Source organism: Jatropha curcas, chromosome 8 (genome assembly GCF_041381405.1).
Source record: "Jatropha curcas cultivar XTBG-Jc1 chromosome 8, XTBG_Jcur_1.0, whole genome shotgun sequence".
Lineage (NCBI taxonomy): Eukaryota > Viridiplantae > Streptophyta > Magnoliopsida > Malpighiales > Euphorbiaceae > Jatropha > Jatropha curcas.
In genome coordinates this window covers 19,945,048-19,964,191 of record NC_143158.1, presented here as the reverse complement: position 1 = coordinate 19,964,191, position 19,144 = coordinate 19,945,048, and the positions used below count along the sequence as shown (strand labels likewise).

The 19,144-nt window shown below is 30.9% G+C and overlaps 1 protein-coding gene and 1 long non-coding RNA gene across 2 annotated transcripts; both read left to right on the top strand.

The window, feature by feature from the left end:
• The first annotated feature begins 2,306 nt into the window (after window positions 1–2,306).
• LOC149494305 (uncharacterized) lies at window positions 2,307–5,152 on the top strand. Its single transcript, XR_016322207.1, has 2 exons — window positions 2,307–2,754; window positions 4,849–5,152. It is a non-coding gene; the product is annotated as an uncharacterized LOC149494305 (long non-coding RNA).
• A 7,457-nt stretch (window positions 5,153–12,609) lies between these two features.
• LOC149494304 (uncharacterized) lies at window positions 12,610–13,271 on the top strand. Its single transcript, XM_089725119.1, has one exon. The coding sequence runs from the start codon at window positions 12,866–12,868 to the stop codon at window positions 13,067–13,069; it is 204 nt and encodes a 67-aa protein (XP_089581245.1). The 5' UTR covers window positions 12,610–12,865; the 3' UTR covers window positions 13,070–13,271.
• The last annotated feature ends 5,873 nt before the right edge of the window (window positions 13,272–19,144 follow it).

The window sequence follows — 19,144 nt, the reverse complement described above, 5'->3', positions numbered from 1 at the left end:
GCCAACTGGTTCTTTACCTCATGATGATACTAGATCCTGCAAAGATTGGCGTCCTATGTTTACCCCTGCTGCAATGAATGTTGTTATTGCTTTCTGTCTTTTTTTTTTTTTTTTTTTTTTTTTAGTTCCTTGTATTCCCGGGCCATGGGCTCCCAGTTAATGTATCTCCTTCCTTTGAGTTAATGAATCCGGTGTTTCTGCCTTTATTAATTTTCGCTTTCTGCATACAAGGACAACAAAAGACAACAAAACTTTTCTTTCGAAATTATTTGTTGTGTTAGTCATTTGGGCCTCCCGCCCCTGGGTTAAAAGAAATGCTCATAAAAAAATGAATCATTATTTAAAGACAGAAGCTTACACTAGGAAACAAAAAGAATGGGGGGGGGGATTATTTTATTACCTGCACAGATCAAACAAAAACAGTATATGCAACTTCTTTGTGTATGCATGAACCTACATGAGTACTAAGGTTTCATTCATGGTTTTATTGATTCTTCCAAGGAAATCATTGAGAAAATGGTATTCGTCCTCCTGATCGCTGTCTAAGAGGATCCAATACCCCGGACAAAACCAATAGTGGAAAATCTTCAACGCAAATGAAGGAATGTTGACCATATAGGCAGAGAGGGAGGTCTTATAATCGACAACTACGCCCCAGAAGCAAGAGGAAAGAAAAATTTGAGAATCAAGCTCTTTATTGCTATCACGCTCTTTATTGCTGTCAAGATCTTTATTGCTCTTACTTCTTTCAACATCGTACTTAAGTAAAGAGAAACTACTTTAATACAATGGTCATTTATTCTGACTATTCATTCGCCTATTCTCCTTCTGGTCAAGTCGATGACATTGAGCAACCAGTAACATGTATGTCACAAATGCATGGCATAGATTTCACATTTAAATTAAGCACCATACGTTAATCTCAAAACTCTTTATTTTTATTATTATTATTTTTTTATTATTTTTTTATTATGCTCTAACTTTTGCCTAGGCCGCCCTTTCGGGTTCTCAACCTAGCGAGCTCATTTCTCGCCTAAGCCGCCCTTTCGGGTTTTCAACTTAGCCCTTTCTTTTCTTTTTCCTTTTCTTTTTCTTTTTTCTTTTTTCTTTTTCTTTTTATTTTTTTTTAATCGAAATCATCATTTCAGACATTGAATCTCTTCATTTGATCCCGACTGACAATCCGATTGACACGCTTCCCTTCTGAAGTGACCAATTCAGCGGCACCCTTATCCGACAGCTTCTGGATTTTGGATGGTCCATGCCAATTGGGTCTGAATTTCCCTCTAGGGTGACTCTGGGATTCGTGGTCTAACAGTATGATCAGCACTGAATCTCCACTTTTCGAAGTCCTTGGATGTACCCGCTTACTGTAGAAACAAGCAATCATTCTCTTTTTTTTTTTTTTTTTTTTTTTTTTTTTGATAACATGCCATTCCTACAACGCTGTTACTCAGGATATCCATATGTGGAAGAAGGAAGTCATCTTTGGGCGAGGCTGTAGTCGACACAGGTTGTTAGTCTCCCCCTTTCTTGAGCATAGGGACTATGTTCGCTGACCACTCAGGGTAATGCATTACCTTCCCAGAAACTTGCATCTAGCTTTTTCTGAACCACAGTCTTCATCTTGTTTTTCCACTTCTAGTTTGACCCTTCTAGTTTGACCCGCTCCTTTTCCGCTTTATTGGCTTGATATTTGAATCGGTAGGGACGACATGTCCTGTAATCGGCTTATTGATCCCCCGGTATATCAGCCTAACTGTAGACGTTCTTGGAAATCGTTTTTGAGCTCAAGCTTAAAGTCTGATCCGATTTCAATTTTTTTTTTTTTTTTTTTTTTTTTTTTGAGATTTTGGACGGTGCTTAGGTTAAATACAAAATGATGCAATGCATTTATGCCAAATATGCGTGTGGTATAATCAATGCCATGAACATAACAATCAGAAGAAGTAAGAAAACAAGTAATCAAAATTCATTCCCATTGATTGAAATAGTAAATTGAAATGACCCAAAAATTTAATTTCGTAGAATTTTCATTTAAAAACTAAATTTTTATTTCAACCAATGAGATTATACCAGCTAGTATTTTATTATTGCTAAACTGGACCCGTAAACCAATTCGATTTTTCAAAAAACCAAGCGAAAAACTCGAAAACCAAGCAAATTGAGCCAAATCATAAAATTAGACCAAACCGGTTCGAATCGAACCGGAATGGTCTAGAAGCTTTAGAATTCCCCTTTCTTTTCTTTTTTTTTTCTTTTTTTTTTTATTCTTTTCTTCTTCTTCCAGCAGCGTCGACCCACCCTCGCCCTTCTCCTCCTCTCGTTTTTCCAATCACCAGAGACTAGCGCCTCCTCGCCGCGCCTCCTTGCTGTGCCGCCGCCTCACCTTAGCTCCGGCCTCTCTTCCTCTCTTCCTCTCTTTCTCTCTTCGTTTATGGCTGACGCAGCAACCGCAGAAGACTCGATCGGGAAATCGCATCGTCACTCCTTGATCTTCCGGCAACTCCAGCTCTCTTCGGTCGACTCCAGCTTCGTCTCGTCGACGGCGAAGTTCCTATACCTCGCTCTCTTCCCTTTTCGGCTAGCGCAGCAAGCTAGCAGATGCGCGATCTGGCTTGCGATCGCCGCTCATCCTCCATTGTTGTCTCCTCCAGTCAAGCTATTGCTGGCAGCAGTGGGTTTTGGCCTTGAAGTTCACTTCCGGTCACTTTAATCGGAAAATCTCAATCTTTCAGTGCCTTTTTCAGCTGGGTAAGTCGAATTTCACCCTTCTTTAATACATTTAATGAATTCTTTGAACAAGGGTATAGGATTTGATGCATAAATCAAGTTGGGTAGAGTTTAAACCCCTAAATTAGCTACTATTTAAGTGTAAATAATTAGAAGCTTTGATTTTACTATTTTAAGTTGAATTATAAACTGACTTTCCATATAGAAATGGTTAGGTTATTTCTTCTATTATAAATTTTTATGAAAAGTTGAGCATTCGTTAGATTCCCAGTAGCCAGTTAGCCATGTTTGATTTTCTTTATCATTTTAATCGAACTATAAATTGAAGTCTTACCTATATGAATCAATTATTTAGTTTACAGCAGATTTTGGCGAAAGAAGTTAGAAACTTTGGATGGCAGCGACCATTTCAGCTTTTCCCTTGAGTTTTTGCTTTGATATGAATTATATGTTGTTGTTAAGTTTAAATTTTGATGGGAAATGAGTTAGTTTGTTTACTATATATAAGTTTAAGTCAAGTAGAAACTATTTCTCTTGGTGGGCAGCAGCTATTTCAGGTAACGGGTGCCCTTATAAATATACTAACGTAGAAATATATATATATATATATATATATATATATGTTGGTTATTATTGGTTATTGCTTGTTAGCCTTATTCTTATTAAATGAATGGTTTGATTGTAGACCTTGCCATAATTAGAACTTATATTTCTATGCCAAGACAAAGGAAATTTATAAAGCCTATGTTTAGGAGTGAATCAAGTTACTTAGTAGATATATATGTTTGAATATATATATATATATATTTGATAATTAGTTAGAGGACAATTAATAAAATCATTGGAACGTGTTGAAGGTTATTATAATTTGTAGATTTATTTAGTGAACGTTGACATACTTGTACTGAAAGGAGGATGGGACTTAAATTGATGATTGCCCGACGGATGGGCTGTGTGCATTGATTGATAATTATATATAATATTGTGATATTTGAGCAGGTAGATAGTCCAATTTTTAGGGGAGGTGCTGCCGAAATTTCGATAGAACTTAGACTAGTTTTAAGTAATGACACAATTAATAAATCTATTTAGATTAATTCTATAACTTAATAAATATTAAATAGAGTGCTCTAACTATTTAATTATTTTCATTATTATTCATCGAATTATTCAATTATTTATTTATTTCCATTATTATAATTTATTTAATTGTTTGTTTATTCTTAATATTATTTATTTATTTATTATCTTTATTATTCATTTAATTATTTAAGTATTTAATTATTTTCATTGTTATTGTTTATTATTATCATTTATTTTATTGTTGTTGTTTATTGTTAATGGTATTTATTTAATTATTTAACTGCATTTGAGAATGGATGTCTAATTGTGCATTGCATTACGATGTTCAACTGATCAATATGTCTGCATTTGATTGCAATGTTTGATTAATTGTGTTGTGAAAATGCTATGCTTTGTTTGTGTGGAATTGGGATGAAGTGGACCACCATGGGTTTGTGAGGACGGTCTGTGATATGGATCCGGTTATAATATGATACTTGACCGTCGGCCGGGAAAATGGGAGATCGGCGCCCCCTTGTGCACCTGATGATATAGATTATATGAGAATTCACAGGATGGCTTCTTGTTGTTGCGCACCTGATAATCTAGATTTGATTGTAGCCCGCAGGGTGGCCTCCTATTGTGAGCACTTGATGATCTAGATTGGATGGAGACCACCGGGTTGCCTCCTGTTGGTATGGAAAAGAAAAGAGAGAATGGAAAAACAATGAGAGGACTAGTCAGTGAGGATTAGACCAGTTGGCCGTATGGGGGATCGGCTCCCTAGTGCACATGTATGAGAGGCCGAGCCATGTGTGAGGACGGCTCGTTGGGGTTTCAGGTGGTGCCACTGACTAATTTCCACGTGATGTGATTATATGAAGATGTTTATGATTGTGAGTGCTAGTGATATGCCATTTGTGTGACTGGCTGCGTGAGCATATAACTAGTCGGATGAGTAGATTGATATTTTTACATATTTGTGTGACTGCATGTGTTGTGCAATAATTATTACTCCTTAGAAAACTCACATGTCTTGTTTAAATTTTTCAGGAAGTAAGTTTCTCTTTAATTCGGTTAAACTATGTTCCTTCGTCCCAGAGCTAGAAAGAAAATTTTCCTAGACCAATAAATATTTTGCTATGTATCTAGATGTATAAAAATCTATGTATATCTATTAGTTAGTGACTCTGCAGTTAAAATTTGTATACAATTAGTCGTGTATTAACATAGACAATATATTTATGTGAGCCCATATTAAATGTGGTGTATTGTTAATTGGGCCCAAACTGTGGAATGTTGTAGCTAATAAATTGGGCCGAGATTTAATAAAATCTTGAGATTTATTTCCTATAAACATGGGCTGAATGTTTAATATTATATTGAGATAATAAATTTTTTTGTGTTTCAGGCTTACTACGGGCCTCGGGGGCCTTAAACTTACCTGGGCCCTAGTGCCGGTCCAGCCCACGGAAACGGGTCGTGACATAAATGAAGTTCATTCAAATTGTTCTTAAAGCAATATTCAGAAGAACAAAAAGAAAGATTAAGAGCTTGTTCAATTCATTAACTCTAATGGTTTTCGGGTGCTGACTTGCTATGCTCAGGAGGCTGGGTGATCTTCCCGCTATCTATCAAGTCTTGGATGTCATGTTTGAGCTTGACACAATTATCAGTAGAGTGGCCCTTGCACTGATGATATTCACATTCTTGATCAACAGACCTACCCAAAATAGGCCTGGATGGATTAATTGGCAATTTTGACAATACGCCATTTTCGATGCATGATTCCATGACTGTGCTTAAGGGCCTGCCCAAATCAGTGAACTCCCTTTTTCTTTTCTCTTTAACAGCCTCCACTGAGTTGCTACTCCCTGACTGATTTCTAACTGCATGACCAACGTTTCTGTTACTATTTCTGTGGGAAGACCGGTAATTACCGAACCCTCGACTCTTCTTCTTCTCTCTGTTGTATCGGTTCCTCTGAGCAACACGGATGGACTCCGACAAATGGGACTTCGGGTCATCATTCTCCGCGAACAGGGTATGCTTTGAAGAAGTAGAATTTGTGGGCTTCAAGACATACTCTGTCACATGAAAATTGATGACTGGATCTTTTTCTTTCGAAACAGATATCCTCTCCACCTTGTCCTTTAGTTCTGCTATTTGCTTAATCAGCTCATTCTCAGTCGGACTAGCATTATCAGCTGATGCTTGACTACCCAAGGTGTGTTCTGGAGCCTCTCTTCCCTCCACTATAGGCTGATTACTTGAAGTAGGCGGCACTTGGTTCTGGGCTCTATCTTGAGCAAGAGCAGCAGCTATTATTTCAGAAATGGTCCTTATCTGGGCTGGAGAGAAACCCGTCTCATTCACAGTGTTATCAGCCATCCCAACCAAATATGAATCAGAAATTGAATCCGAAGAACTTGAATGAATCACAGGACTAAACGGAGCAGGCTCGGGGATTGGGATACTCCGACCAAACGTTGACCAGGGCGTCGGTGCCAAACTCTCGAGGTGATTTCCCGGGAAGGATCAATTATGACTGATAGATATAAACCCCTGAGTTAAAATGGGTCCTGTATGTATGCATGAGAAAATGAAAGCACATAGGATGAGAAATGCATTTCTAATGTGCTAAAGATCGGTGTGGAAATAAGATCTCGATTTCGACGACTGGAATCAAAAATTCGGTGTGAATAATATGATAATAACTTATTTTTATTCAAACATTTCTGACATTATCTGTCGTTGACCGTTCCTTTTGGATTTTACGGTCAACTATTTTCACTCAAGTCCCTAATTTTTGCCTTGGAATGAAAGAATTTCCAAGCGGGATTTTTTTTTTTTTTTTTTTTTTTTGTCCTTAATTTTTTTGCCTTGGAATGGAAGAATCTCCAAGCGGGATTTTTATTATTATTTTTTTTGTGTCCTTAATTTTTGCCTTGGAACAAATGGTCCCAAGCAGGATTTTTTTTTTTGTTACAAATTTTGTAATCTCTTGCTCACTTATTTTCAGATAATGCGAGAAATGTGACAATACAAAGGAATCGCAACCCCCTTATAACTCCCTTTTCTTTTGGGTATTGATTCACTATAAGTGATTGCATTATATTATTCATAACAAATTAGAGGTCCACTCTCAAAATCAAGATCAAATGTCCATACCAAAAATTGGCTCTTATTAATGTATGGCTGAAACGAAAATATTACATGATGCATGAATGTCACAACATATGTACAGTTTATAACACATAGGGAACGGGAGTTGGGAAATGCATGCCTTCCAACCTTATTTCTCCCACACACGAATTCTGTTGGTATAAATTCCGACATCTGTTTCCTAGGAATTGGTCTAATCTCGACAACCAACAGGGGGTTTTGAGATTGACGATATAAATTCTCGGAAATGAATGTGACATAACAACAGCAAACAAAATCGGGTACACCTTAGGGGAAGTAACTAAGGTTTTTCAACTATATGCACTGGCTTCAGTCTTATTGGGCTTAACAAAGTCTGGGTTCCGCAAACAGGATTCGGGCATTTTTGTGGGCCTACTCCTTTTGACGCACCTTTAAGGTACTAGGCTTGCAGTTGGTAGTAATGTTAATTCTCGGATGGATGCACCTAAATCGCATGGTTTAGGCTAGATCCACCGTCAAACTTAACACCAGTACCGAAGGGTAGCATGGGTAGAATGAGGTGAGAAGAGAGAAATGCGGCATGAATGCAAGATCCTAGCAAAAATAAAATAAAGGAAAGCGAATAAACAAACGAGGACGATTAAATAATTTTCAAACGGCTTTCTAACCAATTTTATTTTTTTAGAAAACATAGGTTTTTAGAGTTAATTCCTAATCACAACCATCTAATTTAAAAAAATAATCGGGGATTAGTGGTTGTATCCCCAGCAGAGTCGCCAATCTGTTTTCGTCGAAAATCCCCCCGAAGGACCCGAAAACATCCCTTTTGTGATTTTTGATAAAATGTGTTTATTTTTTATGCGGTGCCGATAAATCGGTCTTATAAACAATTTTGAGTCGCCACCCATTGTTTAGGCAATGGGACCGTTTTTATAAAAATGACTCCATTTTAAACCCAATTTTATTTTAAGGCCAAATTATTTTAAAAGACTGGTCAAGCGCACCAATGCGATTCTGGGTAAGGGAATTGGGTACGTCGACCCGTTGGAAGCCGACGCCCGGAAAAACCGGCCTCTATTAACCTATGATTTCTAATTTATTTTAGTTAGAAAAGCCAAATTATTTATTTACTTAAACCCAACCCAAATAAATCAGACCGAGTTCCTATTTGAAAAATTATTTAATCGTCCCAAATAAATCTAATTATCACATAGCAATTATTCAAATTAAAGCAATTAAACCAAATAAATAAAAGAGACCCGCTCTTGCCTTATGGTTCAAGGCGGGTGACAAACCGAATCAAAAATATAAAATGGAATAAATAAATGACCCGCTCTTGCCTTATGGTTAAAGGCAGGTAACAAACCGGATCCAAAAATATATATACAGATTGAATCAAAAATTAAATCCATAAACCAATAAAAATTCATACAAATAATAAAATAATAAAATTCATACAAATAAATATATATAATCACATTTTAATATTTTAAGCTCAATTAAATTATAATCTGTTCATAGTTGGGCATTCTCAGATTTATTGAAGAAAATAAACTTTATTTTTGTACAAAATTTATATATTTTTTTTATTTATTATTTCTGGAAAAATTGATGAATAGTACTGTTCATCGATGAACAAACAGTTACTATTCATCGATCATTTCTGGGAAAAATAATGAATAGTGCATGAATAGTGTATGAACAGTATCAATTTCTGGAAAAATTAAGAACATTCACTGTTCATCAATGAACAAACAGTTACTGTTCATCGATGAACAAACAGTTACTGTTCATCGATTAAATTCTGGGAAAATTAAAAAACAGTCACTGTTCATTGAATAAACAGTTACTGTTCATCGATTATTTCTGGGAATATTGATGAACATAAATGTTCATCGATGAACATTTATGTGATTTTTGCCCAGAATCCATTTTTAAGTATTTTTTACATTATTTCTTGTTCAAATGTAATTTAAGGACACATAAAATGGCCAAATATGAACAGAATATAATTTAAAGAAGCTTAAAATATTAAAATCACAAGAATATGTAAAAACACAAAAATATGTAAAAAAAATACAAAAAAACGTTAAAGAAATTACCTGATCCTCAGATTGAGGACTGTAAATGGATCAAGATCTCCAGAAGCTTTTTACAAGGATTGATATATTTTTTTTATCTTTTGATTTTTTTTTTCTTTTTATGATTTAAATCACCTAAAATTTATATCTAACACCAATTTCTCTCAAATCAATTCATAAGAATTTTTTTGAGACAAATATTGGCATCACAATATTTTTTTTTTTTTTTAGGATTTTGCCGTTTGTGAAGTTGTGAGATTGTGTGTGTTCCTGTGAAAATTGTGAGAAAGAGATGAATTTATAGAGCTAGGTTAACACTGTAGCACACGGTTACTGTAGCACTAGAATACTGTAGCGCGTAGCTACTGTAGCACTAGGACACTGTAGCACACGTTAGCTACTGTAGCACGAGTCTTTTTCTTTTTTTTTTTTTTTTTTAAATTTTATTTTATTTTATTTAAATCCTTGGATTAAAAGGCTTCCAAATAGCATTAATCCATTTATCCTCGTGTCCTCATCAGATCAGGCGGGGCATAAAAAACACGCATCAACAGAAATAAAGTTTTATAACTTGGTTTGTATATTCTAGAAATTTTTTTCTTTTTTTTTTTAAGCGAAGAATTTTTTTTTTTTATTACCCTCATATATGCATTTTAAACTAGTTTAGATTAAGAAACGATATTATTTTGGCGACGGGAATTGATGAGAAGAAAAATGAAGCTATTATGTTTGCCATGAATGAATTGATTCGCATAAAATGTATTGTTGAAGAAAATTTAAAATTGACCCACTATTTCAAGGTATACGACATTCAATATATGCTTATCCATTTGTTTTTTAATACATTTTATGCATTTATTATACCTCAATCTATTATGCTTGGATTCACTCAGTGTTTGTAGAGGGTGATCAAACCAATTTTAAGATTGAGCATCATTTGGAGCTGAGGCATCAGAGTTTCACCATCATGTTAAATACACTACTATAGATGAATATCTTAACAATTTTTCTATGTTGACACGCTTTTAATATTCTCCAGTTGCCAATTTTTCAGTTTCTTTTTTTTATATGTAATTTTCATTTAATTTATGTTTTTTTGGTGTATTTTATGAAAATAAAATGTTATTATTGTTTTTTATTTCAAGAAGAAGAATTTTATTGTTATTATACTAGTATCTCTTATGGACTGAAATTATTATACTTAATTTAGTTTTTATTTTTCTTGAATTAAATATAAAAATACATTATTCTTTAGAATAAGTTTTAGTTGGATGTTAAATGCATAATAATTTGTTATTCATAATAATATTATCAAGATTCATGAAATACAAATTTGCATTCATTATTTTTTTTAAAGATTTTTGAGAAATGGACAAGAAAAGACAACTTAAAGAAAAAGAATATCTATTGCAATAATTAAAAAAAGATTAATTATTTTTGACATTATAACCTAAATTATGGGCTCAAATTCCTGTTCCAAATTAAGGAGATTAATAATTTTGTCATCTTACGATTTATATGTAAATTATAAACTATAAAGTAAAATATACAATAATATATTAACCCGCGCAATGTGCGGGCCTACAACTAATTTAAGTTATAAGACCATAAATAATTATAATTCTTATAAAAATTTATTATTAAATATGAGAAATGATGCATAAAATAATAAATTATTATAGTATTCGGTGATCGGTAATAATGTCAGTGGTTGATGCGCAATGTTGATTGTTGATTGTGGTGACTAGTGATTAATGAATTAATAAATATATATTTATAAGGTTATAATAATTTTATTAATGTGGAAAATATTTTTTTTCTTGAAAATGAGAAATCTTTTTTCTTAAAAATTACTTAACTTTTCTTTGAAAAAAAAAAAATTTATTGACTAATCTATACTATGTACAAAAGTGGGAATGAATGGAGAAATAATGAGATTACCTATAATAACCTTAGTGAAATTTTATAAATCCTAAAATATCTTTATGAATAATTGATAATAATTTGAGTTTATTAAATAATTTAATTTTTTAATAATTGATAAATTATGATATTAAATTATTAATCAATTGAGTTTTTAATAATTTTTTATTAATTGGTTTAAAAAGTTATTTTTGATTATTTCTCAATTTCATAATGAATTAATTACTAAATCAATCAATAATCATATTTATATTTTAAGGTATCCAGGAGTATTTGTTTAAAATTTAATTTTTATAATACATGTAATATATTTATTTTAATTATATTACAATACCGGAGTATGTCCTTAACTTTTTTATTTAACATTTGTGTAAACTAAATTATTATATAAAATAATATAAATATTTCAAATATATAAGGAAAAACCATGAAAAAATAATTTAAGAATTTTTAATACCAAAATAAATTTATTTTTTCAAAGATGTAATGTGGTTCGATATTTAATATAATTCATGATATTTTTTTAAAAAAAAAGCAATATGAATATATTATTTTTTTAATAAATATATACGATAATGAGATATTTGAAAATTTTTATATTTTATTTTTTAAATTTATTTTTTAAGTATTTGATTCTATTTTTAGTATAATTTAAAATTTTTTATTTAGGAGAGAGATAAAAAAAAGAAAAAAAAATATTTTTTATAACAAAATTTCAAATAGAATACACATAATTAAGCCTTTCAAAATTTTTAAATTTTTTACTTTTAAAATTTATTTTTAAATACAATAAACATATGTTTGTATAGAATGACGAAAAGTTAAAAATTTTAATTTAAAAATATATATAATCTTTTATTGTTATATCTCTGTATCAATATATTGAAACATATTTATTAGGTGATATTATAGTTATAATGAATTTTAGATAAATGACGATATAAATTAAGCTGAAATTTGTGTGGATATACACACTGATGTTTATTAATTGATCGTTATATTCATATTAATCTTATATGAAATTTTATTTTAACATTATAAAATCTAAATAATATAAGACAAAAATTATAATCAATATTTGATACTACAAAATAAAAATGAGTATAAACAATAAGTAAAAAAATGACATAAAAAATTAAACGAATACGAATAACAAGTATAATTAACATGCAACGCATGATAAAAAGATTAATTTTTCTAAATATACCAAACATCGAAAGTTACTTTTTAAATAAATAATCTTCCGAAAATAATATTTCATGACATATAACAATTGCCTTAACGTAAGAGGTCAAAATTTAAGCCCTCCTAATTAGAACTAGCTATTTTTAATTATTTTTTTAAAGTAGGAACAAAGAAAAGAAAAGGAAAATGAGACCCATTTGTTTTTGCGTAAGTCAAAAAAAAAAAAAAAAAAAAAAAAAAGTGAAACTAACCAAATTGTGTCCCACTACCATTTTCTAGCTACATTTCAAATGCGAATTAAATACACGAGGAAATAGACATCTGATAAGGAAAGCTATCTGCTTTTGTAAGATAAATAAATAATAAATAATAACAGAACCTGAATTTTTTTTTTTTTTTGGAAAAAAAAAGCTGAAAATTTTAATAAGTAATAAAAGTCATATATTATACAATATGTATCCAATTCCGACCCGTCTGCGTATAAATACTCTCTCTCCATCTTCAAGCATTCATTCGCCTTTTACGACCAACCTAAATCTTAATTGAAAGGGAATGAAAAGAGAAAGAAGGGAAAGTAAAACGTGTGTTTTGCGTCGCTATGCGATTCCTACCTGGCTGCTTCCAATTGTCCGATTCCAACCCCTCTGCTTCTATATACACTCTCTTCCTCCATCTCAACAATTGATAATTAAGAAAGAAAGAAAAAAGGAAACAGAAAGAGAGAAAAGTAAAAAATGTGTTTTGCGTTGCTATGCGATGAAGAAGAGAAGGAGTTGGACAGGCGACAAGCGCCAGGATCCTGTCCTTACTGTGGAGGGAAAGTGCAAGCCATGGATGTTGAGACAAAGTGGAGTTTCTGCTTTTTACCCATCTGCTACAAAATCAAGAGAAAGTATTTTTGTACTCTATGTGCCAGGCGATTGGAATTGTATCACTGACAAAGAATTTGAGACTTAAGAAGATTCATTGGTGATGAATTTTTGTTTCTTTTTCTGGGGTTTGAAATTTCTGGGTTTTGATTTGTATTTAGATTTAGTTTTCTAATGAGATGATAATTAACAGACATATAAGAATGGGTTTTGTAATATTTTTGGATCTTTCATCTTCTTAATTAGATTTAATTAGTTTTTGTTTGATTAAGGTCGTTGAAAAAATAATGTACATAAATTAATGATGTTTTATGCAATAAACATCTATCTCCATATCAAATTTTCTTATGTAGCAAAATACTATGAAACTTAATTAGTGATGTGAAATTTTATTATTTTTAAATTTTTTAAATTTTTATTTAATTATCTAATTTGAAGAAATCAAATTATAGAATTTTTCATTTTCTTTATTCAATAATTAATAAACATATAATAAATTTATTTCATTAATAAAAAACTCTTTGTTTTCTTTCTTTTGCAATAATTAATAATCAAAATAACAGATTTTTTTTTTAGTAATAATAGAATACTAATTAGTTTTTTCAATAATTAATAATCACACTATACATTGGGATAATCATTTCGTTATTTTATAATTTAACTAGTGTTCAAGAACGTCCATCTCGTTAAACATACCTGTAGAATGATTATTTATAATTTATTTTTTATATATTTTTTATTAATTTTATAAAGACAATATAGAAATTTAATATTTTTAGTTATAATTAGTATATGTATAAAAATAGGTGCAAACCACTATAATACATATCTAGTATTTGATGAAAAATTTTAATAATTTTTTTAAAATAGATTTTTTGACAAAATGGAATAGCTACATAGTTGAAATAACCATTTCATCCAAGATCTCGCCATATATAAAATAAATAGATATATAAATTATTGATAATCAAATTCAAAATTTTTTTTGTGATAGTATACCAAAAAAAAAAATTAAAAGTTAAAATTAGTACCTCAGCCATTAATAATAATAAAGTGAAAAGTTTTCGATATAGCAATAGCAAAGAAACTCTTGATAGTAGAGAGTCTTGAATGAATTATTAATAATAAAAGCGAAAAAATCATTGATAGTAGCCAAAGAAAATATAGTTATTTGATAGATTAAATTTTTAATTGAGTTATAATTTAAATATTTATTGTTTATTATCATAATAATATATGTAATATTCAAACAAATTATAATAAATTTTTAAACTAAAAATATGCAACAACTTAAAAAAAGAACCGTTAAATGGTAAAAAAATTACAATCATTGATATAAATAAAATATTTTTAAAAATTAACAAATTATACTAATTGAAAATTGATCAAAAAATTTACTTAGCAGATTAAGGATAAAATAATTAATATCATTGAAGAGAACGATAAGGCAAAAGTAGCTAACAATATTAACAAAGCAAACCAAAGGAAATACGAGAAAAAGAAAAGAATTTCAATTTATAATTTATTAATTTGTCACAATCCGAAATCATGGGCTAGACTGGCACTAGAGTACAAGTAACCTTAAGGTTCCCGATGCCCGTAGTAATCCTAAACCACAAAGTCCATATACACCAAACAAAATTCTAGGAACAGTATATATATATATATATATATATATATATATATATATATATATATATATATATATATATATATAGTAACCACATAATCTTTGCCCAATATGAAACATCTCAAGTAATACATAGTTCAGGCCTATTTATGATACACCTCATTCATAATAGGGGCTACTGGTCATACATGCACTTAGGCAAATAATTAAGACGTTCATGAGATCATATATTAGCATACCCATTTTAATACATGAGTAAAGGTATATAAATCCTACAACTGCGGAGTTCAATAATAGTTAGAACTAGTAAAATTCTTATACACATCAATACATACATTAATTAAATACAGAGTTTAGAAATTTATTTTTATAGCCCTGCAGAGAAAGTTGCTGAGCTTTAGCCGACTCAATGGGAAACCTACTTCTTGAAAAGTTAAATAAAGGAGGAGTGAGTTTTACAACTCAGTGAATAATAATAAAGAATGCATATCACAGGCATTCATGTGAAATGGATCATAAAAATACTAAAATGAACAAACAACCAGTCAAGCATATGGTACAACATCAGCACTCACAAGTAATTTCACCTTCAAATAATCAAACAAGTGGAAATTGGTCAGTGACATTACCGAAACCCTTGACGAGTTGTCCTCAAACATGGCTCGCCCTCTCAAACATGTGCACCGGGAGCGATCCCCTATACATGGCCGACCGGTCTAATCCTCACTTTACTAGAGTTTTCATTTTTTTTATACTCTCTTTTCTTTTCTATACCAACAAGCGGCCATCTTGTGGTTTTCCATATCACATATCATCAGATGCACAAGGGGCGCTATCTCCCCATACATGGCTGACAGTATCGAAGACCGTCTTCACAAACCCATGGTGACCCACTTCATCCTAATTCCACACAAATAAGGCACAACAATTTCACAGCACAAATAATCAAACAATTCATTCAACATAATGCATCAAAGCAATCCTTAATGCACAAACATAAAAGTATAATCATATATTAATAATAAAATAAAATGATAATATACATATAAAAATAATTACTAAGTTATCTCCTTATATATATATTTCTTTATAAAATAAATGATATGTGTATGCAATGATAATATGAACTATTTATTATTATTTACAGTGATAGAGAATAGAAGAAGCTTTAACTTGAATTTTGCTTTGGAGGAGCAGTAAACGAGTCCGGAAGATTTAAAGAATTTAAGAATACAAAGGAAAGAGTTGAATCAGACAAAAGACTAATTTAAATAAAGAATTAGGAAATTAATCTAATAAATTATCTACGTATCTAATTGTTGTAATTAGACTAGATTATGTCGAAATTTCGGCAACACCTCCCCTAAAAATTGGACTATCCATCTGTTTAAATATCAATAATTTTATTAAATATTTATTTAATCCACATAGCCTATCCGTCGGGCAATCAATCAAATCAAGTTTCCATCCTTCTTTAACCTCAACATCAACATTCAATTATCACAACCATTTTACATAAACTTAACTTAGGTTCTAAATAATATAACCCACTAATCTAACCATAATTCACAAATTAAAATAACCCTCGATTTACAACTTAAATAATCTTCCAACTTGTTCCCCCACATTCGTACTTTTATATATATTATAGATTATCCTTTCTTTTTTCTTTTTTTTTTTAAATTCTTCATTCCCTTTTGAGCACTATGTATATAAGTTACTATATCTCCTAAATTTATCATACAAATTGTTATTTTCTTTTTTCTATTCAACATATATTTGGATAGTGATAAAATTAATACCTTGAGCAAAAGACACCTGTGAGTAACGATTCCAAGAGTTTCTTTATTTTTCCATTCAAGTAATTTTATGGTTTGAGTAATTGTTTTAATTTATAAAAGCAATATTTGTGTTTATTGTTTTTAGTTTAACTAAGAGAGTGAGTTTATTGTTTTTAATTTATTAGTATAGAATTCTTTTATATTTTTAAATTTATAGAAAAAGTTGGATTAATAGGTTTTGTATCATACTCAAAGAATAAAAAAAGGTGAATGACAAATATTATTTTTTTATCATATCAATTTATTTACATTTTCAATTAAATTTAATTTGCATAGACTATTTATAAGTATTAACCCGCATATCGTACGGACATACGACTAGTAGTAGTATAAAACTTGAATCCCACCACTCGATAAGGAAGAATTAAGTTTGTGGTGGAGAGAATGAGAGTGAAATAGAAGTTATAACAATGGAAATTTGTTGTTCGAATTTTTTAGTTTTCCTATATTAATGTTTGAATAGAAAATACTTGTAACTAAGACTATATTTAGTTGAATGTAATCAACAATATAACGAAATAATGATTACATTATGTGATTAATTATAAAGTTTAGAGTTTTTTTTACACTGTAATGTAAGTGTCAATTGTATTTCTCGTTACTTAAAATATTGAAATATTCATTACATAAAAAAAAATCATATTTATTATCCATTACATTAAAAAATGCATATATTGTCTATTACATCAAACACACATAATATCAATTATGTCATCATCCAATCAAAACTCTAATATTCAAGCTATTTAACACCATGGTCTCACACCACCTGTGGGCTCTCACGTGAGAAAACGGCTCTTCACAGTGTCAAGGCTCAAATGTCTAAGGGAAGATAGGATAGATCAAGGCCCACCCAGAGAGTAGGAGTCGCCACCCAAATGAAACCCGAGACAATTACTACGTAGTTATTTGATTTCTCGCAAAGAGCCCAATCGCTTAATCAGAGTCTATATAAGAAAGTTAGGTGTTGGCTTGTAAAAATGTCAAGCATCAACCCATTCGGCTATAGGGTCGGGTCCCACTTTATTGATTTAAGCAAGAGTTAATTTTAAATTTAAGCCTCATTTATTAACTAAAATTATTTTTGAAAAAGTTTTAATTTTGAAAATCAAAAAGATTATTTTTCATGTTGATAATGACATAATCACAAACATAAAAATATATTAATGTCTACAATAAATAATTACAAATACAAAGAATGAAGGGAGGAGAAAAGAATTAGATCCCTAAATAATAGACAAACCTACAATTAATTAATTACTACTCCTTCCAAAATAACGTACAACTAATTAACTACATCCTTTAAAAATATTCTACAACTAATTAATTACATGTCCAATAAAAAATAGATGAATAATTTAATCAACAATCCTAACCATTCATCTAATAAATATAATGTAACATACACCCTTAATCAGTCATCTCATAGATATATATACAATAATTAAATAACTAATAATATCTGGCAAATTATATATAATTATAAGATTAAAAAAATAACAAATATAGATAATGATGCAAATACATAACTAACACAAAGAGGAGAAATTCTGTCTGGAAGCATTAAGTTTAATAATAAATTATACCTTGAATAAAGAAAAACAAATCTAATATTATAAAATAGAAAAGAAATTAAGCTACATCAGATCCCTGGTATGAGAGTTTAGTTCGACATAGTAATTAAATACAACTCAATAATACTTGATAAAAATTCCATAATCAATCAGAATAATGAAAGAATAAAACAAGATTAAGAGTTTAGAGATAAAAACTAGTCAACAATTGATTCTGGATGGCTTCCTTGAGTCTTGGCACAAATCTTGAACACTTGAAGTCTTGGAGAGAGAGAAGAACAATAGAGAAAAAATTATCAAAACTGGAGATCCATCTACAATGAATGGCTTCTCTCTTTATATAGACTACCTGGGAGAAAATCCGACTTCGTTTAGAAAATAGAGTCCTTATCAAGTAAGAAATTTTTTTGGAAATAGGAAACTGTTTATTCTTTGAATTTCTTCTCAATTAGGACTCTTTCATGTGCCTAAATAGGATTAGAACTTGATTTGTACGTCAGGAAAGTATCTTAGGTGGGCCCATGTAAGTGATAGGGACTGGCTGGCATTTTCGACACAAAACAACACTTGATTTGCAGAACGGGCGTGCTGTTCGGCACGGTCAAGCGTGCCAGAGCCTGAGTTCTGAGGATGGTTCAGCGCGGGCTGTGCTCAGGGGCACATCTAGATGGAAGAATCTGTGGCATGGGCGTGCCAGATAGCACGGTTAAGGCGTGCTAGGCTCTGAGTCTTCAGGATGAAATGCAGCACGGGTCGTGCTTAGGCAAGCACGCCTTTGAGTTGATGTCCTGTTTTGGCACAGGCGTGCCAGATAGCACGGCTTGGGCGTGCTAGAGTCTGAGTCTCCACTTGATTTCCTTCATTCCAGCACAGGCGTGCTGATGAGCACGGGTAGACGTGCTAGAGCCTGAGCGTTTTGCTTTATTTTGCTCTTTTCTATACCAAACCTTACAATTTTCCTTAAGATAAAGTGAATTATGATTCAAGAAAGCTTTACACAAAAACATAAATAAAACAAAAATAAAAACTAAATAAAGTATTAAAAAATACTAAAAATCATAATAAAAACTATATTGAAAATACTATAAAAATAACACTA